This window comes from Sturnira hondurensis, unplaced genomic scaffold (genome assembly GCF_014824575.4).
Source record: "Sturnira hondurensis isolate 20B ecotype Veracruz unplaced genomic scaffold, ASM1482457v3 Scaffold0008992, whole genome shotgun sequence".
Classification (NCBI taxonomy): Eukaryota; Metazoa; Chordata; class Mammalia; order Chiroptera; family Phyllostomidae; genus Sturnira; species Sturnira hondurensis.
In genome coordinates, this window is record NW_028081623.1 from 3,131,110 (window position 1) to 3,152,943 (window position 21,834).

Consider the following 21,834-nt stretch of genomic DNA (forward strand, 5'->3'; position numbering starts at 1 on the left):
ACCTAAGGAAAAAAACAAAAACAAACTAAGCAAACAATTAGAATAGAAAGAAAATCATAGAAATGGAGATCACATGAAGGGTTATCAGCAGAGAGTGGGGAGGGGGACAAAGGAGGAAAAGATACAGGGAATAAGAAGCATAAATGATAGGCACAAAATAGACAGGGGGAATTAAAAATAGTATAGGAAATGGAGAAGCCAAAGAACTTATATGTATGACCCATGGACATGAATTAAGTGGGGGGAATACTGGAGGAAATGGGTGTACTGGGCAGAGGGGGACAAAGGGAAAAATGGGACAGTGATAGCATAATCGATAAACTATAATTTTAAAAAATAACAAGAAACTAAAACTTTAAGATGGTGACATCCTCTGTGGACACAAAGTGTTTGAAACATTGTTTATACTACTTTTTTACTCTAAGCACTTATTTTATAAACATGCTCAGTGAGACATAATGGAAATCAAGTGACACTTCTGTGCTGGACAATGGCAGAAAGAGACAAAGTCTTCATAGACTAATTTATAAGAGTTTCAGTGACATCCATCGGCCATCAACTCCTAGGCTGCAGTTTGGAAAAAATAACATTTGCTCCTGGCAAGTCCTCAACTGGGCCATTTTCTCATCCCCCCAAGGGTTTCCATTAGATGGTGCAGAGGAGAAGCCGGCTTTGGACAGGTGAAAAGGGCTGAGCAAAGGACGAGGAAAATGCACATCCTAACTTTCAAGATACAGCTGAGGAATTCCCTTTCCCATTTTTAAAGCACTTAAAGGAATTCCCTTACCGCTCCTGATTTCACACTTTCAGAAATTCCAAGATATTAGCTAATCTTCACTTTTCTGGATACGTAATTAATAATTGCCCATCAGTTTTCAGTAGTAAAGAAATCATTTTTTAAAATAATAATGGGAATAATTAGCAAACTTATTCATTAGAGTTAAGTGTTACCTTGTGCTATCACAGTAACACATTATATATATGTACATATACATATATAATGCAGACATTTCAGTTAATTTCATTTGCATGTATGTTCCAGTTCTCTACATTAATTCAGAGAAGATATATTTGAATTCACATAGAACAACTTTTGTTACAGAATATATTCTTAAATCATATTTTTCCAAGATGAAAGTTTTTAGTATGTTATAATTAAGAAAGCAACTTTAATGAAAGTGGCAATGAGAGACAGACATGCATTGTAAACACAGCTTGAGCAGCTGCATGTGCCAGGCTCTCTGTGAGGCTCTGGGGACACAGACAGGTTGCCTGTTGGTCTGGACCTCAGGGTCATGTGTGTAAATGGTCATTTTTGATCAAATAAACATGACCACAATTAATGAATAATTTTCTCCCTATTTAAGATAACAATTGATGTTCGGTCTTAAAAATAATAGTATTTAGTATTTTCAGTATTTAATAAATGCATAAAATTACCTGACAAATCTTTTATGGAACAAAGTTAGCAATGAATAAAATGAATGAATGAACAAAATTTTTCAAAACGGGGGACAAATATCCTGTTAACAGTATGAATTTCTTCAGCATTGATGGGATGCACTTTAAAATCAAGTGCAGTTTGCAAAACAGTTATTATTTTTATAGAGCAAACATATATCTAAAATAATCTTTAATGCCAATGTGAGCTGATCAGATAACTACTTTTTTGCAATTATTATTTTGATCATTACTCTAAGAAAGCTTTACCCACCTGCTTATTTATTTAACTTTGTGCTGTTATCTATAATTTCTATTTATACAAAATCATGCTTTAAAATGAACACCCTGGTGCAATTTCTAAATTTAATGCAGGAGTAGATTAAGTGATACATCAAGTCATTATACAAACTCCCAGAAGCAGGCTTTTATTCTCATTCTTTCTACATCTGATAGAAATCTCCCCAGCCTGCAGAAGGGCCCTATGCTCGGTGAAAACATCTTTTACAAGGTCTGTTCTGCGGTCTGCAGTTTTAGATGTAAAAAAGAAGATTGGGAGAACACTTTCTAAGGTTGAAAACCATACTGTAACTTTATACTTGCTTCCAAAGACATTACTCATTTTTATGCGGGGGATATACGAGCTATCTCACCTGACATGATGAAAGGCACTGTAGAAATATTGACGTAAAATGAAGCTAATAACTTCATCCCTGCAACACATCATGTTTCCAAAACTGAACAGGAGATATATGCATTCTTTAAAAAGGGTCCTTGTAAATAACAGCATTCCCGCTTTGCCAAGGTTCACTCTCCTCTGTGCACATTTGCTGATCGCATTGATGTGAGAGGCACTGCAGGCACTGGAAACGGAAGAGTGGTCCCCCAAAGGCCAATACAGTGGTGGTGGACAGCTGATGATTTAGAGCCCCAGACTGAGCAGGAGCTTGCTTTAACTTGGTTTTCCAACAGAGATGATTCTCACAGATACCAAGTGGAGAAAAGGCTGCAATGGCTCATGTTTCCCCCTTTCTGTCAAAGTGGCCCTGCCAAGACATTCAGGTTATGATGTCTTTCTAATGCATTTACTGAAAAAAAATCACTGGAAGATCATTGTAAAATACAGGGACTGGTTTGGATAGGGATTAAACAGACTTGGGCACCCTGGCTAGTGAGCCTCAGTGGATTGAGCACTGGACTGCGATGCAAAGGGTCGCTGGTTAGATTCTCAGTCAGGGCACATGCCTGGGTTGCAGGCCAGGTCCCCAGTGGAGGGTGCACAAGAGGCAACTACACTTCGATGTTTCTCTCCCTTTCTTTCTCCCTCCCCTCCCCTCTCTCCAAAAATAAATAAATAAAATCTTTAAAAAAACCCAGATTTGGGCAAGTTATTAACACAGTTAAATTTTTAAAAATGATCTTCAACTGAACTCAATCCAAGACACATTTATTGAGAGCTGACTACATTCAAGGAATCATCTTCATATAACTTTTGAACACTGAATATCATCAAATGAACATCTTTCAATGTGGGATGGTTGATCAAACTATGAATTCATTTAAGTCTCAACCAGATAAAATAAGGCTTTTCACAGTTCTTCCTGTCAGAAGTCACAAATCACTCTAGCAATACATTTTCATCAAAGCAGTCAGCTATGATCTGAGTTATAAAGAATCTTCAGATGTCAAAAACTAGTTACAGATATGAGAGTTTCCTCTCTACTGGATAATTTTATAGTGGATGAAGGGATGATCTGCCACTTTTTACTCCAAGACCCAAATTTCAATTATGACATTTCTTGCAGTTAGTCTATGTGACCTGTGTATAAAGACAGCCATGAATGCATTTGACCAAAAGGTATAGCAAGAATAGTATGAAAGAGTTATAAATTCATAGATATAACTGAAGTGTTTTATAATTAAATTGAGAACTTTTAAAGGAAGAAAATTTTAAATAAAATTATCACTTGGATTATATTTATTACATTTACCAAGAAAATGACAGTATCTTACCAAAAAGGTCTGTACATAAAATAGCATGTGAAAAGATGCTCCACAACATTCATCTCTGGGAAAAGCATCTCAAACCCACAGTGAGATATTACCTCACACCTGTTAGAATGTCCAGTATCAAAAGATAAGAAATAACAAGAGTGAGGATGTAGAGAAAAGAGAACCCTTGTATAATGAAGGTAAATTGGTTCAGCCACTGAGGAAAACAGTATGGTCCTCCAAAAATTACAAATAGAACTATCATATGATCCTACTTATACTTCTGGGTAATTTATCTGAAGAAAACAAAAAACACTAATTTGAAAAGATATGTGTACCCTACATGTTCATTGCAGCATTATTCACAATAGTCAGGATACGGAAGCAATGCAAGTGCACGCCGATGGATGAGTGGACTAAAAAACTATATGTGTGTTTGTGTGTGTGTGTGCATGAGCAAAAAACATTGCAGCTTGAGGGCACTATGCTAAGTGAAACAGGTCAGGCAGAAAGTCAAATACCATATGATCTTGTGTATATGTGGAATCTAAAAATAAATAAATGAATAATTATAAGCTCATTGATACAGAGAACACACTGGCGGTTTCCAAGGGTGAACAGTGGGGGGGGGGTGGAAAAATGGGTAAAATGTTTTTTTCTTTCCTTGTTTAAATCAATCAAATAAAAAATAAAATAATATGGAAAAATCTTTAAGATATATTTAAGTGATAAAAGACATAAGTCAGTGTATCTAATTTACTACCATTTGAGTAAAGAACAAAAATGAGGAGGAAGGGATATCTATTTAAAAATTGGATCAAATAATATAGTAAGCAAATGTTTCATTTGCTATTAATTTTTTTCCTTTTTTCTATCTTCCTCCCCCTTTTAAATTTGAAATCCATTGGAAATATTTAACACTTAAATTTTAAATTATTTTCATTTTATAGAATAGAATTTTAGGAAAACTTAATATAGTTTACAAATTTCTACTGCCCATTATTTCTCAAATTTCCTTTCCTTGATATTTTTCAGCTCTCTTCAAAGCTTTAGCAGATAAAGTATCTAGCAGCAGACCTAACTGGAAATAAATGAGCTCATAGTTATATCTGTTATTACTTTCAGACCTTCTTTAGCTGCTAGAATATTCTATAAGTGGCCGCAGATAACCAGTTTAGAGGGCTTGCCTCACTGCAGAGTGCATAAATCACTACTGATTTAACTAAGTAATTTAGCCTTCGAATTCAGGACTCAGTGCACACAAACATTATGTTTTGTGAAATTTAAGAACAGGATTTAATAAAACAGTGATGTCATGTGATGAGCTTTTAAAATGGGATTTGGTTCTGTCTTCCACATTAGCACTGAGAACTGCTTCCGTGTATTTTTTCATATCTAAAAATATCAAGAGAAAGCAGTGTTTGGAGGGCAGTACTGATTTAACAGATAAGTATAATCTATTTGTTTTGGCAGAAGCAATAAGTACTTCAGATGACAGGTAAATAAATATTCCTTTGTTTCCTGAACTCTGCCTGTAGCATTAAGTATAACTTTGATCTCATGAGGAGTAATCGTTTACCGACGCATTAGCCTAGGAAGCTGCATGACTTCTTCCCTTTGGGAGCAGGTAACAGTGTTATCCAGAATAATAAGGCAAGGTCTTGAAAAGACAGATCCCACAGAGGGGATGAAAATGACAAGAACTATGTGCTTTCCTGTGCTACAACTGCGCCTTGTATCTGTCCCACAGATGCAACAAAGGTGCAAATGAAAAACAAAATAGTAAAATTATGTGAAAATATAAAGAAATCAAATCACAGAGAATTTTCTTTTCTCATGATGTAACATTAGAAGGTCCATAAAAACTATCGCAGAAGTGCCTATCATTTCTACCGGTCATTGCAACTGCGGTTGGGGAAGTAGTGTTTGAATGCAAAAGAAGTAAAACTTTAACAGACTATTTGGAGTACCTAGAAGCCTCCAGTTTGTTTGTTTGTTTGTTTTTGTTTTTTATCAAGATGGTGAACCAGCAAAGCTGAAGTGAGATTGAAACATGAATTTAACAAGGAGACACATAACAAAAACTTGTGTGAACGGGATTTTGAACGCTGTTTTGAGAGGCTCTGGCCAGTGGTGGTCGCGGACGGAAGATGTCTGGAGTGTGGGGAGAGTGGCCGCTGAGGCTCTCCTCCCTTCTCTCCCTTGTGACCGCACTGCCTCCTCCTTTCCTGGTAAGAATGAGAAGTCCACCTGCTCAGGTGAGGACTTGATGAGGAAACGCATGAGATTGTGTTCACTCCCCCACGCTTTTCTCTCTCAAACCCTGAGTGTGATGGGTTATAATGGAGGGGAGTTCCTCCTCTCAGGGCTTTTCTTCCTAAGCATTTAGGGGATGAAATTCTGACCAGACAAATCACCTTGCATGTGTCCTCTAAACAATTATTTCTGTAAAATTGGAAATGCCTTAACATTAATCACTAGAAATTTTTTAACTGAGTTAACCTGAGTAACCTTTTATAACTAAACTTTTTGTGTTGTTATGAAGTCCTTTCCTGAAAACTTTCTCATCCTCCTTTATATTAATGTTTACCACTGTATTGACACCACCAGAGGGCTTTGTTTTTCACTCAGCAAATATTCTCTACAAACTGTTGTAGTGAAATAGGCATTTTGTTTCCTAAGAATGAAGCAAAATCATAAGGACAAAATTTGTATATTTTTATTTGTTGCATTGATGATATTTTTCTTGAATAATGAAAAGTCAAGAAAAACATAATACTGTTGAGAACCAGCTTTGTAATAGGTCAAAGAACTAAATTAAAATGATGAATTCAGCAAAAAAAAAAAAAAAGATGTAGACTTTGTGATCTCTAGTGAATTAAGCTGCTTCAAGGTCCTTTTTGAACCAACAACTGTTCAATGAAAATCTCTGCTTCCAGCAATAAAATGGTGCAATTTTTGTTTAATGGGATTTAATAATCATAAAGATTAGAGAAAGGCAGCCCAACTCACTTTACTTCTCTTCAGTACACTTTGTGGGAAATACCAGCTTGATGGAAATTTTACCTTAACAGTGAAGCGTTTCTTCTTTGGCGGATCCCAAACTGTGCCAGTTGAATGAATGAATGCACGCAGAGGGGTCAAGGATGTCACCAGCACATATGCTTTAAGAATCACAGATAGATCTTCAGCTCTGAAAACTGCTTCATGTGGAGCAAGGACTGTGGCTCGACCCCTAAAAGATAAAACAGCACAGTTTGTGGCCCACATTGTAGGGTGAGTATGTAACTTGTAAATCCCCACGAAGCTTTGTACACTTGTCTATCCTTCATTGGACCCCAGCCTTCAGTGTCCAAGTTTCCTTAAACAAGTTTACTGTTCATTAGCATCACTACCAGGGCGGGTACAGGTACAGAGAAAAGGATCAAATTAATGAGTTCCTCACACAGGCAGATTTAATCAAAATATTTTTTAAAGAAAAGTACAAAAATTATACATAAATTAAGGTTCGAAGTTTAAACAATTTAAATGAGTCATGTATGGCACCATTATAACAAAAATTATACAAATGAAAGCTTAGGGAACAGTGAAATACCTGAAATTTTTCTGGCTCTGCCCTTGCCTGCCTTTACTTTACATTTTCCTTGATAAGAAAAGATGTTACGTTTCTCAGTAGTGAACAGGTCGCCAAAAATATGCCAAAATATTTTTCCCACTAGTTTGTTTCTAGTTAATAACCCTCATCACAAACTATTAGGAGTTAATTTAAGGAACAAAATGTGAGGAAAACACTTTAGTCTACAAAGGAAAAAAATGCTAGTTTAATGTTTTATAATGAAGCAACTGTACTTTCATCATAAATGGTACCAAAAATGTATAACTATTTGCTTTTTTGCACCACATTTCTATATTCAAAATATCTAACTTTGATCAATGAGAAGGTTGTGCTATTTCAACTTCAGAAGGCTAGGTAAACAAAAGATACATATGATTCTTCAATAACTACTATTAACTGTGGAAATCCTACCTACTGATTATAAAATTAGATGAGGAAAAGTATTTTGTGTCTTGGATAAGATCATTAAAATCTCTTAATTTATGTACTTTACAAAATCATTTCCCCAGAGATAATTTGAATAATGTGGTACCCCGAGTTGCTTTCGTAGATCCTGGGAACCATAAAAAAGTAATTAGGAAAAAAACTCCTTCAGCCATATTCATAGACTAAGGCAATGTCATTTGAGTATAAAATGAAAGTTAAAGTTTTATAGTTTCACCTTTTTAAGGTTTTAAATCCAATTTACATTCATTTAACTTCCTAGATAAGAGTCCTATTTACCCAAATGTTTATTCTATGGCAGGAGAGGTTCAAATTAGTCTGGAAGAAAATCAATGACACATTCTTTATTAAAAAGAGACAGCCAAAAATTTATGAAAGAGATCTAATAATTCAAACCTGCAAAAACCCCAAGATCTGTTCAGCATTTTTCTCTTGTTAGCTGTCTCCTAACATGCATGCTAGACATAACCATTCAAATGATTAACTTACAGTTGTTCATGTCTCCAGGCCCACGATTCCCACATCTGTGGCCTCACTGGTTTTGAGAGGTGACTCCCAGTACTCGGCCTGAATTGTGTGCTCTGGTCCAAACACACCGAGGGGCTCACCAGAAGTTGCAGTTCTGAAAAGATTCCAGGGAGCAATAATCAGTCATCCTATTCCTTCTGTTCTATCCAAAATAGAACCTGCTGTGTTAAAACCACCTTTGTTTTGTAGTATTTTTCCTACCACAGACCATGAAAACAAGTGTAATATCTGACTTGAACTTTTCTTGCTCAGAAATGGGGGTAGACATGACGTCTCCAGCTGCCCTACACCAAGCAGACTGATCTGCCACACAGCTCAGAGATGCGCTCTCCACATGGAGAGATGACTCAGTTTGCAAGGAGCGTATTCCATAGACAACTTGAGTTTATTTCCTAACAATGTAGTCTTTCGAGCATAGACTGTCATGCCCCATGACTAACAATGGTGCTTTATTATTTTGTAAATATTATTTATTGGGATTTTGCATTATATAACAGATCAACAATAGTGACTTCAAAACACACATGTTGATATTTTTAAAAGTAGATGTACATAATTTTAAAAATTAAATTGTAGGGAAAACTACTGAAAAGGAAAGCATCCAGCAACCCACCCCCATGTAGGATCCCTCCCCTTCAAGTCAAAGCCAAAGTTTACATATACACTTTACCATCCAGCTAAGTAGAAAATGGATAAGATGCACATTATCTTCAATATATAATGTGAATATCAAGATATATCAATATCAATATGTCTACATAAACCTGTACATGTAGATACAGGCAGTCCCTGACTCATGCTTTTTTGACCGTATGATGCAAAAGCAATACACATTCAAGAGAAACCATACTTCAAGTTTTGGATTTTGATCTTTTCCCAGGCTAGAGATGTGTGGTATCATATTTCCTTGTGATGCTGGGCAGTAGCAGTAGCCTGCAGCTCCAAGTCAGCACTGCCACACGACATGTTAAACCAGCAACTTTCAATCTCTTTCATCTCATGGCACATATAAACTATTTACTAAAAATCTGTGGCATACCAAAAAAATACGCGTTTTTTGGTCAATCTGACAAAAATAGGTATAATTTTGATTCATTCACATAGAATGACTATTGTTGTGTTGGTTGTTATTATTTTTCTTTAGTTGACAAACTAAGAAAAAGAGGTCAGTGCATCTGACTAAATAGGTGTTGCATGTTTTAAAAGTGCTTGTGGCACAGCAGTTGAAAATTACTGCTCTAAAAAATGGATACTCTACAGTGTATTCATTGCATTAGGTGATTTTGCCCAACTGTAGATTGCTGTAAGTGTTCTGAACACATTTAATGCAGTCTAGGCTAAGCTGTGATGTTCAGCAGATTCCACGTATTAAATGTATTTTCAACCGATGATGAGTTTATCAGGATGTAGTCCCATCCTAAGTCAAGGAGCATTTGTATTTCTGCTTTTTAAGTGATCCAAGAGTCATTATAGTGGTCTGTGTCTGGCTTGTTCACCAACTAACCCATCCTGGAGTCCTTTCCATAGTAGCATATACAGAATTACCCTATACTTCTTATTGGCTTAGAATGTGTTGTTAAATGAATATACATTTAATTTAACCATTCCTTTTTTGTTATATATTTAGATTATTTTTCTAGTATTTTCCTTTTACTATTTCAAAAGTACTGCAGTGAATGCTTTTATACATCTATTTTGGTGTACTTTTACAAATCTATCCAGGGTCAATTCTAATCTGCATGTATAATTGCCAGGTCAATGAGTAGATGCATTGCAAATTTGACAGATATTATCACTAAATCGGCTCTCAAAAAGGTTGCCCTGATTCCCACTGTTGTTGCTTCCTTACTGCCCAGTCACAGTGCTTTATTTTAAAATTATACAATATATCTAGCTCTCAAAGTGGAACAAAGCCTCTAAATTATTTTTCCCCAGTGCACACTTCATCAATACTAACAGAGTCTAATTTAAAACACTTCACACTCTTAAGTAAAAGTCAGCAGAAGTCAAGCTGTTCAATGTATTCCCATATCTCATTATTTAGCACAGTCTGATCTTTCTCAAAAAGTGATGGCCTATTTATGAAGCTTCCCTATTAATGACATTCTAACACATCTTAATACAAGAAATATTCAAACTGCTTGTTTCTGGAGGTGGCAAATGAAGAGTCCTTAAGGTCATTGCTTTTTTAAAGAATCAGTTGAAGTGTTTGTATAATCCTTTAGATTTTCAGTAAGAAAATAAGGGGAATTTTTTTCACTAGACAATTTTCTATATTAAATTTGTAGGAAGACAATACCTGTTCTTTTTTTCACTAAATAGACATGTTTTAGAATTTGTTACTAGGAAAAATTTTGTCTCTCCTGAAGCACTAATTTGTAGCCTTTTTTTTGTACAATAAGAGAACAGTGTAACTCACTCCGATTTTCCTTTACTTTGCCTGCCCAGAAGCAAAGCAGCGATTTGAAGCCCAGACATAAGTGATCTTGAAGAAACTAGACATGTTAAGTGTTTTACCCAGGTAGTAGCTCAATAATTTTGAGGAAGTAGTCAAGAAATATGTTAAAAGAGTAAACAATTTTATGTCACTCTTTTGATTCAGTTCAAGTGGAGGAGCCCATGCCATGTACTTGAAGAAATCCAATACAGGAATTGCAAAGACTATGTCAGATTTCCACGTTGGCCTCTAAAACTGTGGTCAAACAATGGAACTGAATACTAAGTAAAGTAGTTTTTACCTTTTGTGTGTGTGTTGTGTATGTGTATACATGCACACATATATATTAGACTTTCAATTATATTATTCCAGGTTTGGAGGTTACATTTATGATTTTAAATAAATGAATAAACAAAAGTCCATAATTACAGGTCCCCTGACATCTAAAGTCATTTCCACTTGATTACAGCCAAAAATTAAAAATAAGTTCCACTGATACATTTAAAAAGCTGCAAGTGCATTTTATAGAACTTTCATAGTTATAGAAATTTAAGTACCGTAGGTTCTTATGCGACTGAGTCAAAGGTCCGTCAGCAGCCCCCACTCCTCAGATCTCTCACTAGGCATTTCTAGCAAGGGCTCTCTCAATAGACCAGTCCAATCCACTTGTCTTAATTTGCACTCCCCTTCTCTCTTGGAAATCTATAAAAATGTCAAAACTAGTTTTTGTTTTTGGAAGGAATTTGTGATATGAGGGTCGATGATACAAACAGTCTTCAAATGGCCTTGTAATTCATTAACACATTTATTAAGTATTTTCAGAAAGTAATTAAATATGGAGGGCCATGCATGTGTCTTTAGGGTTTTCTTGCCCCATACTTTGAGAACTTAATGGATAGCAAATACAGATATAAAATATTATATGAACTTTTATTTACTTATTACTCTTAGCTTATTTTAAAGAACTCTAAAGCTTATAACTTCACCACTCACCCATGATAAAAATAAACAATTTGTTAAGGACATCTGAAAACTGCCTGCATTGTGCCTTCCAATATCTGGTTGGCCAGGCACCTGCTGATTATGGTACAGTTTTATGAAAAGGAAGATTAAACCTGAACCATGAGACATGGGTTTTCAGTTTGATTCTTTACAACCAATGCTTAATGGGGAACATTCTAGAACCCAGAATATGATTCCCCATGAATTTTCTAAATGCCCCACATCGCTAAACCCAATGCTTATACAAAACAAGTGGTCAGTAAGTATTTGTTCTAGCAATGAACTAGTTTTGGGAGGTTAAGCCAACATGCAGTTAAAACAAAATAATATTTCAATGTTTTAAAGTATTTACTTGGTTATTTATGTTTTCCCTTCTATGTGACATATAATTATATATGAACATCATAGACAAAGACTAATACTGGAAAACACTTGTACTTTGGTGGCAAAGATTAGCCACCAAATTTATATTGTATTTTATTTAATATTTTCCCCATAGATAATAGGAAATAAATAATGAAAATATAATTGTATTTCACAAGTGTTTGAATATTCTCTTGTATTTAGTATTCAGAAGCTGAATTTAGCCAGTATTTTCTTATTTTAAAGCTTCCAGTGAGGCCAAAGGCCTCAATTAATTATTAACAATTAGCTTTGAGATTAGAAGTATAAGTAAGTACTATTAGTGGGTGTATTAATTGTTCTTCTTGCCTGAGGACACTTACAAATCTTAGTCCTTAGCCTGAAGGCATAAAAGCTATGCAAAAATATTCTCAGAATTTACATGCATAGCAAGTATAAACTAATATACATACACACTAAATTCATAGCCAGAAAATTTCTCTGTCAGGGAGTTGGGAGAAAATGGATGACTGACAGGATCAAAGGGGTAACTGAAGAGACTGCTAACCAAGAAACTTAACCAAGAGACTATTAAAGAAGGGAATGTCAACAAACAAGCGTGAGGGAAGAGTTCAAGACTAACAGCAATAAGTAGTAAAGCTCCTCGTGGCTGACAAATGAAAGCTCTTGCCACTCCCAGTCCAGAAAGGGGACACTTACAGAACAAGGCCAAAAGCACAACTGTGGGAGAGGCACAGAGCAGAAGCTATGGCCACAGGTAGAGGAGCTCAGGCACTTCCACACCGAGTCCAGCAGGGAAGAAGCCAGAGAACAAACTCTTCGCCTGAGCTCTGCTCTCCCGCCTGAGGTCAGGGTGCCAGGGAGCCCTGCTGCTGCAGTCTGTGGGGGACAGCCTAGCAGGACTGTCCAACATTTTGGCGTCTCTTGGCCACCCTGGAAGACTTGTCTTGGGCCACATACTAAATACACAAACACTGATGAAAACTGATGAGCAAAAAAAAAGGTTTTAAGTAAATTTACAATTTTGTGTTGGGCTGTGTTCATAGCCATCCTGGTCTGCACATGGCCTATAGGCCACAAATTGGGCTCCCTGGCAGAGTGAACATGGAGAGGCAAATAGAGAATACCCAGAATAAACCCTGTACTTGGAAAATAATGTGTTTTGGCACTAGTCTTCTCCTTCCTCTGACTCAGATAGGAGATATGTGCACTGATCACAGAAAAGGAGGTCAAAATGAAAAGAACGAGCAAGCCAAGTGCTGAGCAGTTTTGCTAGAATTGTAGGTGAACCTTTCTGTTCACAGCCTGGGAAATGAGTATAACCTGGGCAAGGATTGGTTTTCTCTCTCAGCTTTAATGGGGTGTCTACTAGAGTGGCCTGATTGGCTTGGCTGCATCAGGACACTGCCATGGCACTGAGGTAGCACCAATGAGGAGGCAGAGAGGGACACCCTGAGATGTCCAGTGTCAGCAGAGCCCCTGGAACACATGTGAGCATAGGAAGCCATGTTTGCAGTCACCAGCAGCCAGCCAAGGGGAAAGCTGTATGGAGGCTGGACCAGACAGACTGAACCTGGGCCCAAGCAGACATGGGTGAACACAATAAAGACACATGTTCTAAATTTGCCAAGCATGTTGTCATATAGTTGCTGATAAATTTTTCCTTCAAAAATATTTTACAAGTAGTATCCCAAATAATAGTTATTTTTAAAGGCCTAACTCCTATTTATTAATGGATTTCTATTCATTGATGTGACCATGAACTATTTATTTAAGTTCAGTATTTTTACCTAAAAAATGAGGGTAATAATAGTAATAGTAATAAGAACCTACCTCACTTGAACTTTGAGAGAAATAAATATGAAAATTCCTTTAAAGTACTTTGCACAGCATTTGGCATATACAAAACACTCAAAAATATTAAATACCAAGTAGTAATAGAAATTTAGTATAATCCTTTTCTATAACCTAGAAAACCTGCTTACTACTTTAGAAACTTCTAAGTGTAACTAAAACTTTATCCCTTTTGAATTTTTTCAACACTAAGTGTTCCTTACCACTGCAGACTACCAAATAAAGGCTGATCTATTAAATCTTCTTTTACATGATTCTTAAACATCTGACATTTGACATTAGCCTCTTAAGAACAAAGCAGGAAGTATGTGAGATAAAGAAAATGTTGTGTAGACCAAACTAAAATGCAGCATCTTTACTGTAAGTATCCTATAAAGACACCCTCTGTTTTTAGAGATTCAAGTTTAGCAATGCAGTGTTCCAGCAAAGCAGTCCATTTCCTGTACAGCTCCGTGTATTTAAAGGAGTTCTGCATTAAATCTAAGTGTCTATGGATGAAGTAAGCCAGGGACTGACCCAATTAATGTAAAGTTTAAGTCCATTTCTCTCTGTTTTGTTCAGGGAATGACTTCTTTGCAAACAACCAATACAAAACTACCTCTTAGTCAACAGATTTGACAGACAGGTAGACAAAAAACTCTCTGGTCTTTTTAGACTTACTTGAACTTAAATGATGTAATTTGGATCTGTATACTCCAAACACATCAATTCCTTAATAAGTTTTTACTTTCATTTTGTACAAGTAGCATTGGCCAAATGCTTAAGGGTGTTATTAACACATAGTTCTAGCCTTAAATCAGGCAACTCAAAATTCAGAATTCCCTCCTGAAAATCTGACATTATTATACTATTACATATGTGGTTTTGACACCAATAGTTTACTATCTATAGTTTCAGAATATTCTTTGTATGCTATTACCATATAATGGAGCCTCAGACTATAAATATAAATAGCATAGTACTTCAATATAGTGCTTATGGGGAGAGAATAACTTCCACTTTATGTTATAGAAAATGAGATGAAGTCCATGTCCTGATGTAAGTGGAGACACAGTTTGACATGTAAAAATGGACCAGATCAATGACATTGCAATGTTCTTTAAATGGGTAGTCATTGTATAAAGTTTTCACCAACTGATCAATCAATCAGATGTTTATTGAGCACTCAGTAAATGGACAGCCATAAATGTTCTCCTTTCTGTTCTTTTCAAGCGGATGAGTCAAAGTCATGTAATTCTACACAAACAATTTTCCTCATGGACTGCTCTGTGTTCTGACCATGACAATGTAAGAGCCTTGAATTCAGCTCATTTTCTTTGGTAACAGAAGCTATGTCTAGACTACTACTTCAATTTTCTTGCCCCTAGGACTTCACTGCAATGACTGAATAGCATGAAAGATTGTTTTATTACTTTATGGCACCTTAATTTTCTATGATGTTTTTCTGAGTGAATTTTCCAGGAGAAAAGAAAAATAATGCTTGACTACTTCAACAAAACCAAAGATGAATAATTGATATAAATTAATGAGCATCATTAATAACAATTTGAAACACAATCCCAACCAAATAGTAATACAGAGTCCAACAAATATGATAATAGAATAGTTGTCTAAGCCCACCTACCATAAAAATAAGTTAATCCTATTTGAACATTAAACTTTTTTCTCAGGAATATTTTCTGAAGGAAACCATGAAACATTATTGATATAATTACATCAGAATAGATAATGACTTAGCAAAATTCTCTAACAGTGATTTGAAATTCTTTTCAAGTATATTAAAGTCAATACTAATTTAAATGTAAGACACAAACATTGGGGTCATGGCCCTTTTTAAAATAAAACCACAAATTAACATATTTCTCTTTTTAATAGTTGGCAACTTCATAGAACAACTCAATTTTCAATTGTTATCCTATTTTTGGTATAATAAAGTATGCATGATATTATTGACAATTTGCTTCTCTATATCAATATTATTTACAAACAAATGTGTTATATGAACCATTTATATACTTAAAATATCAAAATTTTTCATAATATCTGACTCTAAAAGAGTGAGAGCAAAATATGAAACATGCAGAGACTATAGTCAATTATCAAAATGAAATTTAATGAGAGAGAAAGATCCAAATACCAAAATATGGACTATGTCAAAAGAGATTTTTCATTAAGACACTCAACAAGTATATTTCTATGGAACCATTTTGTCCTCATATTTTTTCTCTCCAGTGGACCAGCCATATGACTGGAGTCTGGGGAAGCAGGTTGGGCTGACAGACATCATAACACAGAGTCCATTCCTAATGGATGAGGACCCAAAGGGCAAGGTTAGAAGCCAGGCAACACCTGACAAGAGTTTCTGAAACAATGTCTCAGTGTTTGACCTTAGCTAGGTACCTTTGGAACTAATCAGGTTCATCAGCCTATTTCATGCCTAAAGAGCAAATCAATTAATTGTAAATGACTAAAGAACAGATGACTAAAGAAGAAATCAATTAATTGAGCCAAATGACTAAAGAACAAATCAATTAATTGAGCCAAAGTGGGAGGAGCCTTCATATCTGAAATGCTGAATAACACTTGGTCTTTAAAGATGTTAATTAGGGCCCTGGCTGGTAGGGCTCAGTTAGTTGGAGCATCATCCTATACATTTAAATGTTTTCGGCTCTATCCCTGGTTGGGGCAGAGTGTAGGAGAGGTAACTAATCTATATTTGTCTCTCACATTGACTTTCCTCTCCCTCTCTCTCTCCCTCCCTTCTGCACTCTCTAAAATCTCTAAGCATGTCCTTAGGTGAGGACAAAAAACAAAACAAAACAAAAAATACGTTAATTAGGTGATTAAATTTTTGTCTGGATTTTAAACTTTGAAGTTAATAAATTAATCTGTCTCTTCTCCAGGTAGAATGTAGACCAGAGCATTAAATTCAAATAACTATGTTCTATAAGAATATTATTCATATTTTCTTCATGTATCTTTGCCAAGATGCCATCTACATGAATTATTTTTCAAAGATGCAATACACTGTAACTCAGCTTCAGAGTTTTGACATCAGCACATCATCTCAATTAACACTACTTGTTTGCATGTCCCTGATGGAACTTCCAGTTCTAAGCTGCTACTTAAAGGCCTTAAAATAGGTGGATGATGGATAACAAGTCATTTTTATCTTTCTATTCCTTACCAAATGCATAAAATGTCTTAGAATAATTTGATGGCACCCAGTCATTTCAACTTAAATTAGAACTTTATAGTCATTGCTTGTAAAATCCTGTGAGGCCTGGCATCACTCAGGTGTTCAAAGTCCTGAGTTAACTACTTCAGGTCTCTGCTGTAGTTTGATTCTGTAGACCAACCAATGGAAGCTGAATTGAAAAGCCTGGATCATACGTAGTGGAAAGAATTCAAGCTAGCTTTAAGTCAAAATGGGAAACTATTGGATAATGGTGATAAAATGTCAAAAGAAAAAATATCCTTCCTCCTTTTCCCTTTAAGAAAAATGATACATTCTTAGTTGGGAATCAAGTCTTTGTTATGTTGTTTGAAGAAAATGAATAGATAAATTGATTTTTTTAATCTACATAAATGAGTTGGAGAAAAGAGAGTGGACAAAGAGACCAATGAAGGGAGAGATTGTGCCAGACAGTGTTGCAGTGAGTGAGAGAGGGGTGCATAAGGAGAGAAAAGAGTTACAAAAACAGAATTTGGCAAAAATGTCATTGTGTTGAAAAGGGCTAATTACCCTACTGCTGACGTTTTTGTCTCCATATTAATGAGCATCAGCCATTAATGAGCACCGGCCTTCCCTCAAAAAAGAAAGAACTATTAAAAATTTAAAATAATCCTCAAGGCTTTTGGAGTCAGATCAGTTGTTGGAGGGGGTGTTCTGTCTGTTTATCTGTCTGCTCAACACAACAGAGCTCTCAAGCTTTCTCTCAAAAGGGCGATTTTTGCCCACGTCTCCTACCATGCCTGGCTCAGTCCCCTCAGGCCAAGTTAGGCCCAATTGCCCAAGTTGGCAGCTAGAACTCTTCACAGTGAGGGAGGGGGCGGGGGTCACTGTCAGCTGAATAAACTCCAATTTAAAGGAAAAGTATATGAAGTTTCTACTAGGAGAAAAGCTAAACTCAAAAGTGCTCATTCAATTTCATGGATCTCGAGTGAAAAGTGACAGAAGTCCACAGCCGCTGTTATCCACCAAATGATTTGAAATCCAAATTTCAGCACTATGCTCCAAAACTGCTCACCTACCCTCCAGCCTGCCACTATAGCTGACTGCTCAGAGGATGCTGCCCTTTACTCAGCATTTCTTTGATCCCCAACCCTGGCTTTTATTTACCAAATTTCTTTAAACACTCACAGGATCAATTAGTCCCAGGAACTTGTGTTAACATTAGGGCACATGTTTCTGACTAGAAATTCGAGAATTGGCATGAGACTCCAGTTTTTTGCTTGGTTGTTTTTTGTTGTTTTTTTTCAGGTTTGCTTCCTGTGCTACAACCATTCAAGAACTGGCAGGCCCACGGCATTTGGGCAGACGGAGAATATTCATGCAGCCGTTGGGATGTCTGACATGCCTTTACTCAAGGGTGGGAGAGTCATGCGTGCTGCAAGCCACGTGTGTCCCTGCCAGTCTCTGCATAGCAGAGGTCATGGCCCTTGCTCCCCAGTGTGGCACCCAGCAGGGAGCCCCTACTGCCTTCTCAAATATTAGAACAAGGAAAGACGGCAAGAGCCAGAAAATTATATAATATAGCTTGATTCTGTGCATGCAAGCCTACTTCATGTTATGGGAACAATTTCTTGGACTCAGTCTCAAGGCTATGAGAACACCACTTGTCAGGCCCATTCAAGGCCATGGGAACACTGCCTCCCTTAGTTACCCAGACACCTGGGTGAGGAAGCCAGACTGCCTTCACTCAGCCTACACCTCCCCAGCCATGAGCCATATTCTATATTATTAAGGCTTTTCATCCCCAAACAGCTGAATATGTTTGAATAACTTATAAACAGCGCAATATCCTAATAAAATCTGCCGAATGGGTAAATTTCTCTTAATTTAAAACTCAAAATACACCTGGTACATTGCTCATTTTGCTCTTGGCACAACACATGTATAGATTTACCAATAAATCATGAAACTGGAAAATTTTAAATATCACTTCGTGGGTGGTATCTTTGCTTTTTGTAGCCTTTTATGAATACAGTTTGAAGGTTTTTTCCCCTTAAATGACACAATCTCTTCTAAAATTGGCTGTTGAATGGCTAACTACATAAGACTGAGAAGGAATCTAGAAATAGAAACATTTCAACACACTGAACTGAAAAATATAAATTAGGCATAACCAGTTTACTTAACCATGTAACCTTTCTCCTTCTCTTCTTAATTCTTTATTTAGAATTAAAGGAGACTTTCTGCCTCTGCGATACTTGGAATGCAAGAATATAAATAGTTATGGCTTTCTATTTTGAGGATAAATATAGCCCTATTTTCATACCTTGTTCAAGAGAAATATTTCAGGTCCAGTTGTGACATTTACAACACAGCAGTACTGAATGTTATCATCACAACTCCCAAAATAAAAGGAAAGAAAAATACACCTTTTTTGTTATTCTTTTAAACCGTATGTTCAATAGGAGATTGTAAGAATACTCTCTGGTTATCATTTCCCAGTGCAGTTGAGTTTTATTGTGAAACTAATGTGTGTTCCTTGAAGAATTCACCACCTCTGGCCTTGACTTGAACTGGGGGTGGGGCCCAACAGCAAGTAAGGGATGTACGTTAAAGAAAGTGAAGTGGCTGGAGGAAGCCCAATGATCACAGGGCGGCCTGAAAGAGGGGGACAGACTTTAGTCTGCTGACCTATACTCCACAGGTTTTCTTCCACCACTGGTTTAGGTAGGAAACCAAAACAATATTAAAATATACATTGTTTTTCAAATTATCTGTGAGAGATCGAAGATATAATATTACCTTCAAGAGGAAAAATATAGCATAAAGAAGGGTTTTGATTACTGATATTTTACTACTAACTCAATTTAGTTTTGACTTATTCAGGCTTCAGAAAACACCAAGGGAGGGACTTCCGCCAAGATGGAGGCATAGGTGGAAATACTGTGCCTTCTCCCACAACCAAGTTTGAATACAACAAAGGTTTGGTGAACAAAGACGCAGCCAAAGAACAGAAAATTGAACTATATGGAAGTCCGACAACAACCAACCATTCAACTGGACCAGTAAGAGGGGCAGAGCCAGCAGCAGAGGGGGGAAGGGCAGGAAAGATCCCCCGACCCCAGGCGCCCAGGCAGCGCAGTGTCGGGCGGACCCAGTGAGGACACAGGGCAGTGAGTTGGCTGAGGTCACACGTTCACACACAGTGGGATGGACCATGAGGGCCCCAGCGGCAGCTGCGGTGGCAGCAGCGGCGGGAGGCAACAGAGGGGGCCGCCATTGCTTTCCTTTGACCCTGCCCCCACATACAGCATCACAACCCAGCCACTGAGTGGCCCCGCCCTGGTGAACACCTAGGGCTCTGCTTCTTATACATAATAGGCATGAACAGACCAAAAGATGACTGAAGAACTCAAAGCCCCAGAGCCAATAACTCTAACCAACCAAGAAATAGCGAACCTCTCAGATGCACAGTTCAAAATACTGGTTATCAGGATGCTCACAGAACTGGTTGATTTTAGTCACAAATTAGAAGAATATATGAAGGCTAAACTAATTGAAATGAAGGGAAATGCACAGGAAACCAATAGCGATGGAAAGGAAACTGGGACTCAAATCAAGGGGGTGGACCATAAGGAAGGAAGAAATGACCAAACAGAAAAAAGTGAAGTTACAAGAATTCAAAAAAATGAGGAGAGGCTTAGGAACCTCCAGGACATCTTTAAACATTCCAACATCCGAATTATAGGGGTACCAGAAGGGGAAGAGGAACAGCCACGAGTGGAAAACTTATTTGAACAAATAATAAAGGAGAACTTCCCCAGTCTGGCAAAGGAAATAGACTTCCAGGAAATCCAGGAAGCTCAGAGAGTCCCAAAGAAGTTGGACCCAAGAAGGAACACACCAAAGCACATCATAATTACATTAGCCAAGATTAAAATGAAGGAGAGAATCCTAGAAGCAGCAAGAGATAAGGGGACAGTCACCTACAAAGGAGTTCCCATCACACTGTCAGCGGATTTCTCAAAAGAGACCTTACAGGCAAGAAGGGGCTGGAAAGAAGTATTCCAAGTCATGAAATCCAAAGACCTACATCCAAGACTGCTCTATCCAGCAAAGCTTTCACTTAGAATGGAAGGGCAGATAAAGTGCTTCTCAGATAAGATCAAATTCAAGGAGTTCATCATCACCAAGCCCTTATTATATGCAATGTTAAAGGGACTTATCTAAGAAAAAGAAGATAAAAATATGAACAGTGAAAGGACAGCAAACTCACAGTTAGTAACAACTACACCTAAAACAAAAGCAAACCTAGAGGACATCTAGATCAGGAGCAGAACCATGGAAATGAAGAACACATGGAGAGTTAGCAACAGGGGAGTGGGAGGAGGAGAAGGGGAGAGAAGGTACAGAAAATAGCATAGACTGTAGGTAGAAAATAGATAGGGGGGAGGGCAAGAATAGTATGGGAAATATAGAATCTAAAGAACTTGAGACACGTGGTCATAAACTAAAGAGGGGGATGGTGCGGGAGGGGGTGTGCAGGGTGGAGGGGAATGAAGAGGGGGAATAGAATAACTGTGATGGTATAATCAATAAAATATATATTTTTAAAGAAAACACCAAGGGACTTCCAGCCCATGGGCAAGACAGTGGCTGGCACAAAGAGATGCAGCACCAACCATTTCAGCAGCAGTCAGAGGGGAAGCAGGCACAGCAGGAATTTGGTGTCCCTGATGCTGGGCACAGCGCCTTAACACAGTCAGTGACAATCACAGCAAATGCAGCCTTTGCCATGTGGGTCCCCAGTACCAGAGCACCTGTGGTGGGCACGACCAGTGGTATACATCAGCAGCTGATGACCACAGGACACAAAGTAGAGTGGAGCAAGGGCTGGACACGGTATCAAGTATGGGTGGCCTGCATTCATGAGCACATGGGATACACCATCTAAGATAAAGAGGACATCTGAGGGCATCACAA

The 21,834-nt window shown here is 37.2% G+C and overlaps 1 protein-coding gene across 2 annotated transcripts in view; it reads right to left on the reverse strand.

The window, feature by feature from the left end:
• The window catches only part of CPED1 (cadherin like and PC-esterase domain containing 1), a 286,479-nt gene that overhangs the window by 169,004 nt on the left and 95,641 nt on the right, over positions 1–21,834 (reverse strand). For both annotated transcript variants that reach the window (XM_037056521.1, XM_037056522.1), the window contains exons 6-7: positions 7,982–8,114; positions 6,499–6,667 (exon numbers count right to left, since the gene is read on the reverse strand). In XM_037056521.1, the coding sequence (XP_036912416.1) occupies positions 6,499–6,667; positions 7,982–8,114 (302 nt within the window). The remainder of the gene's footprint in view (positions 1–6,498; positions 6,668–7,981; positions 8,115–21,834) is intronic.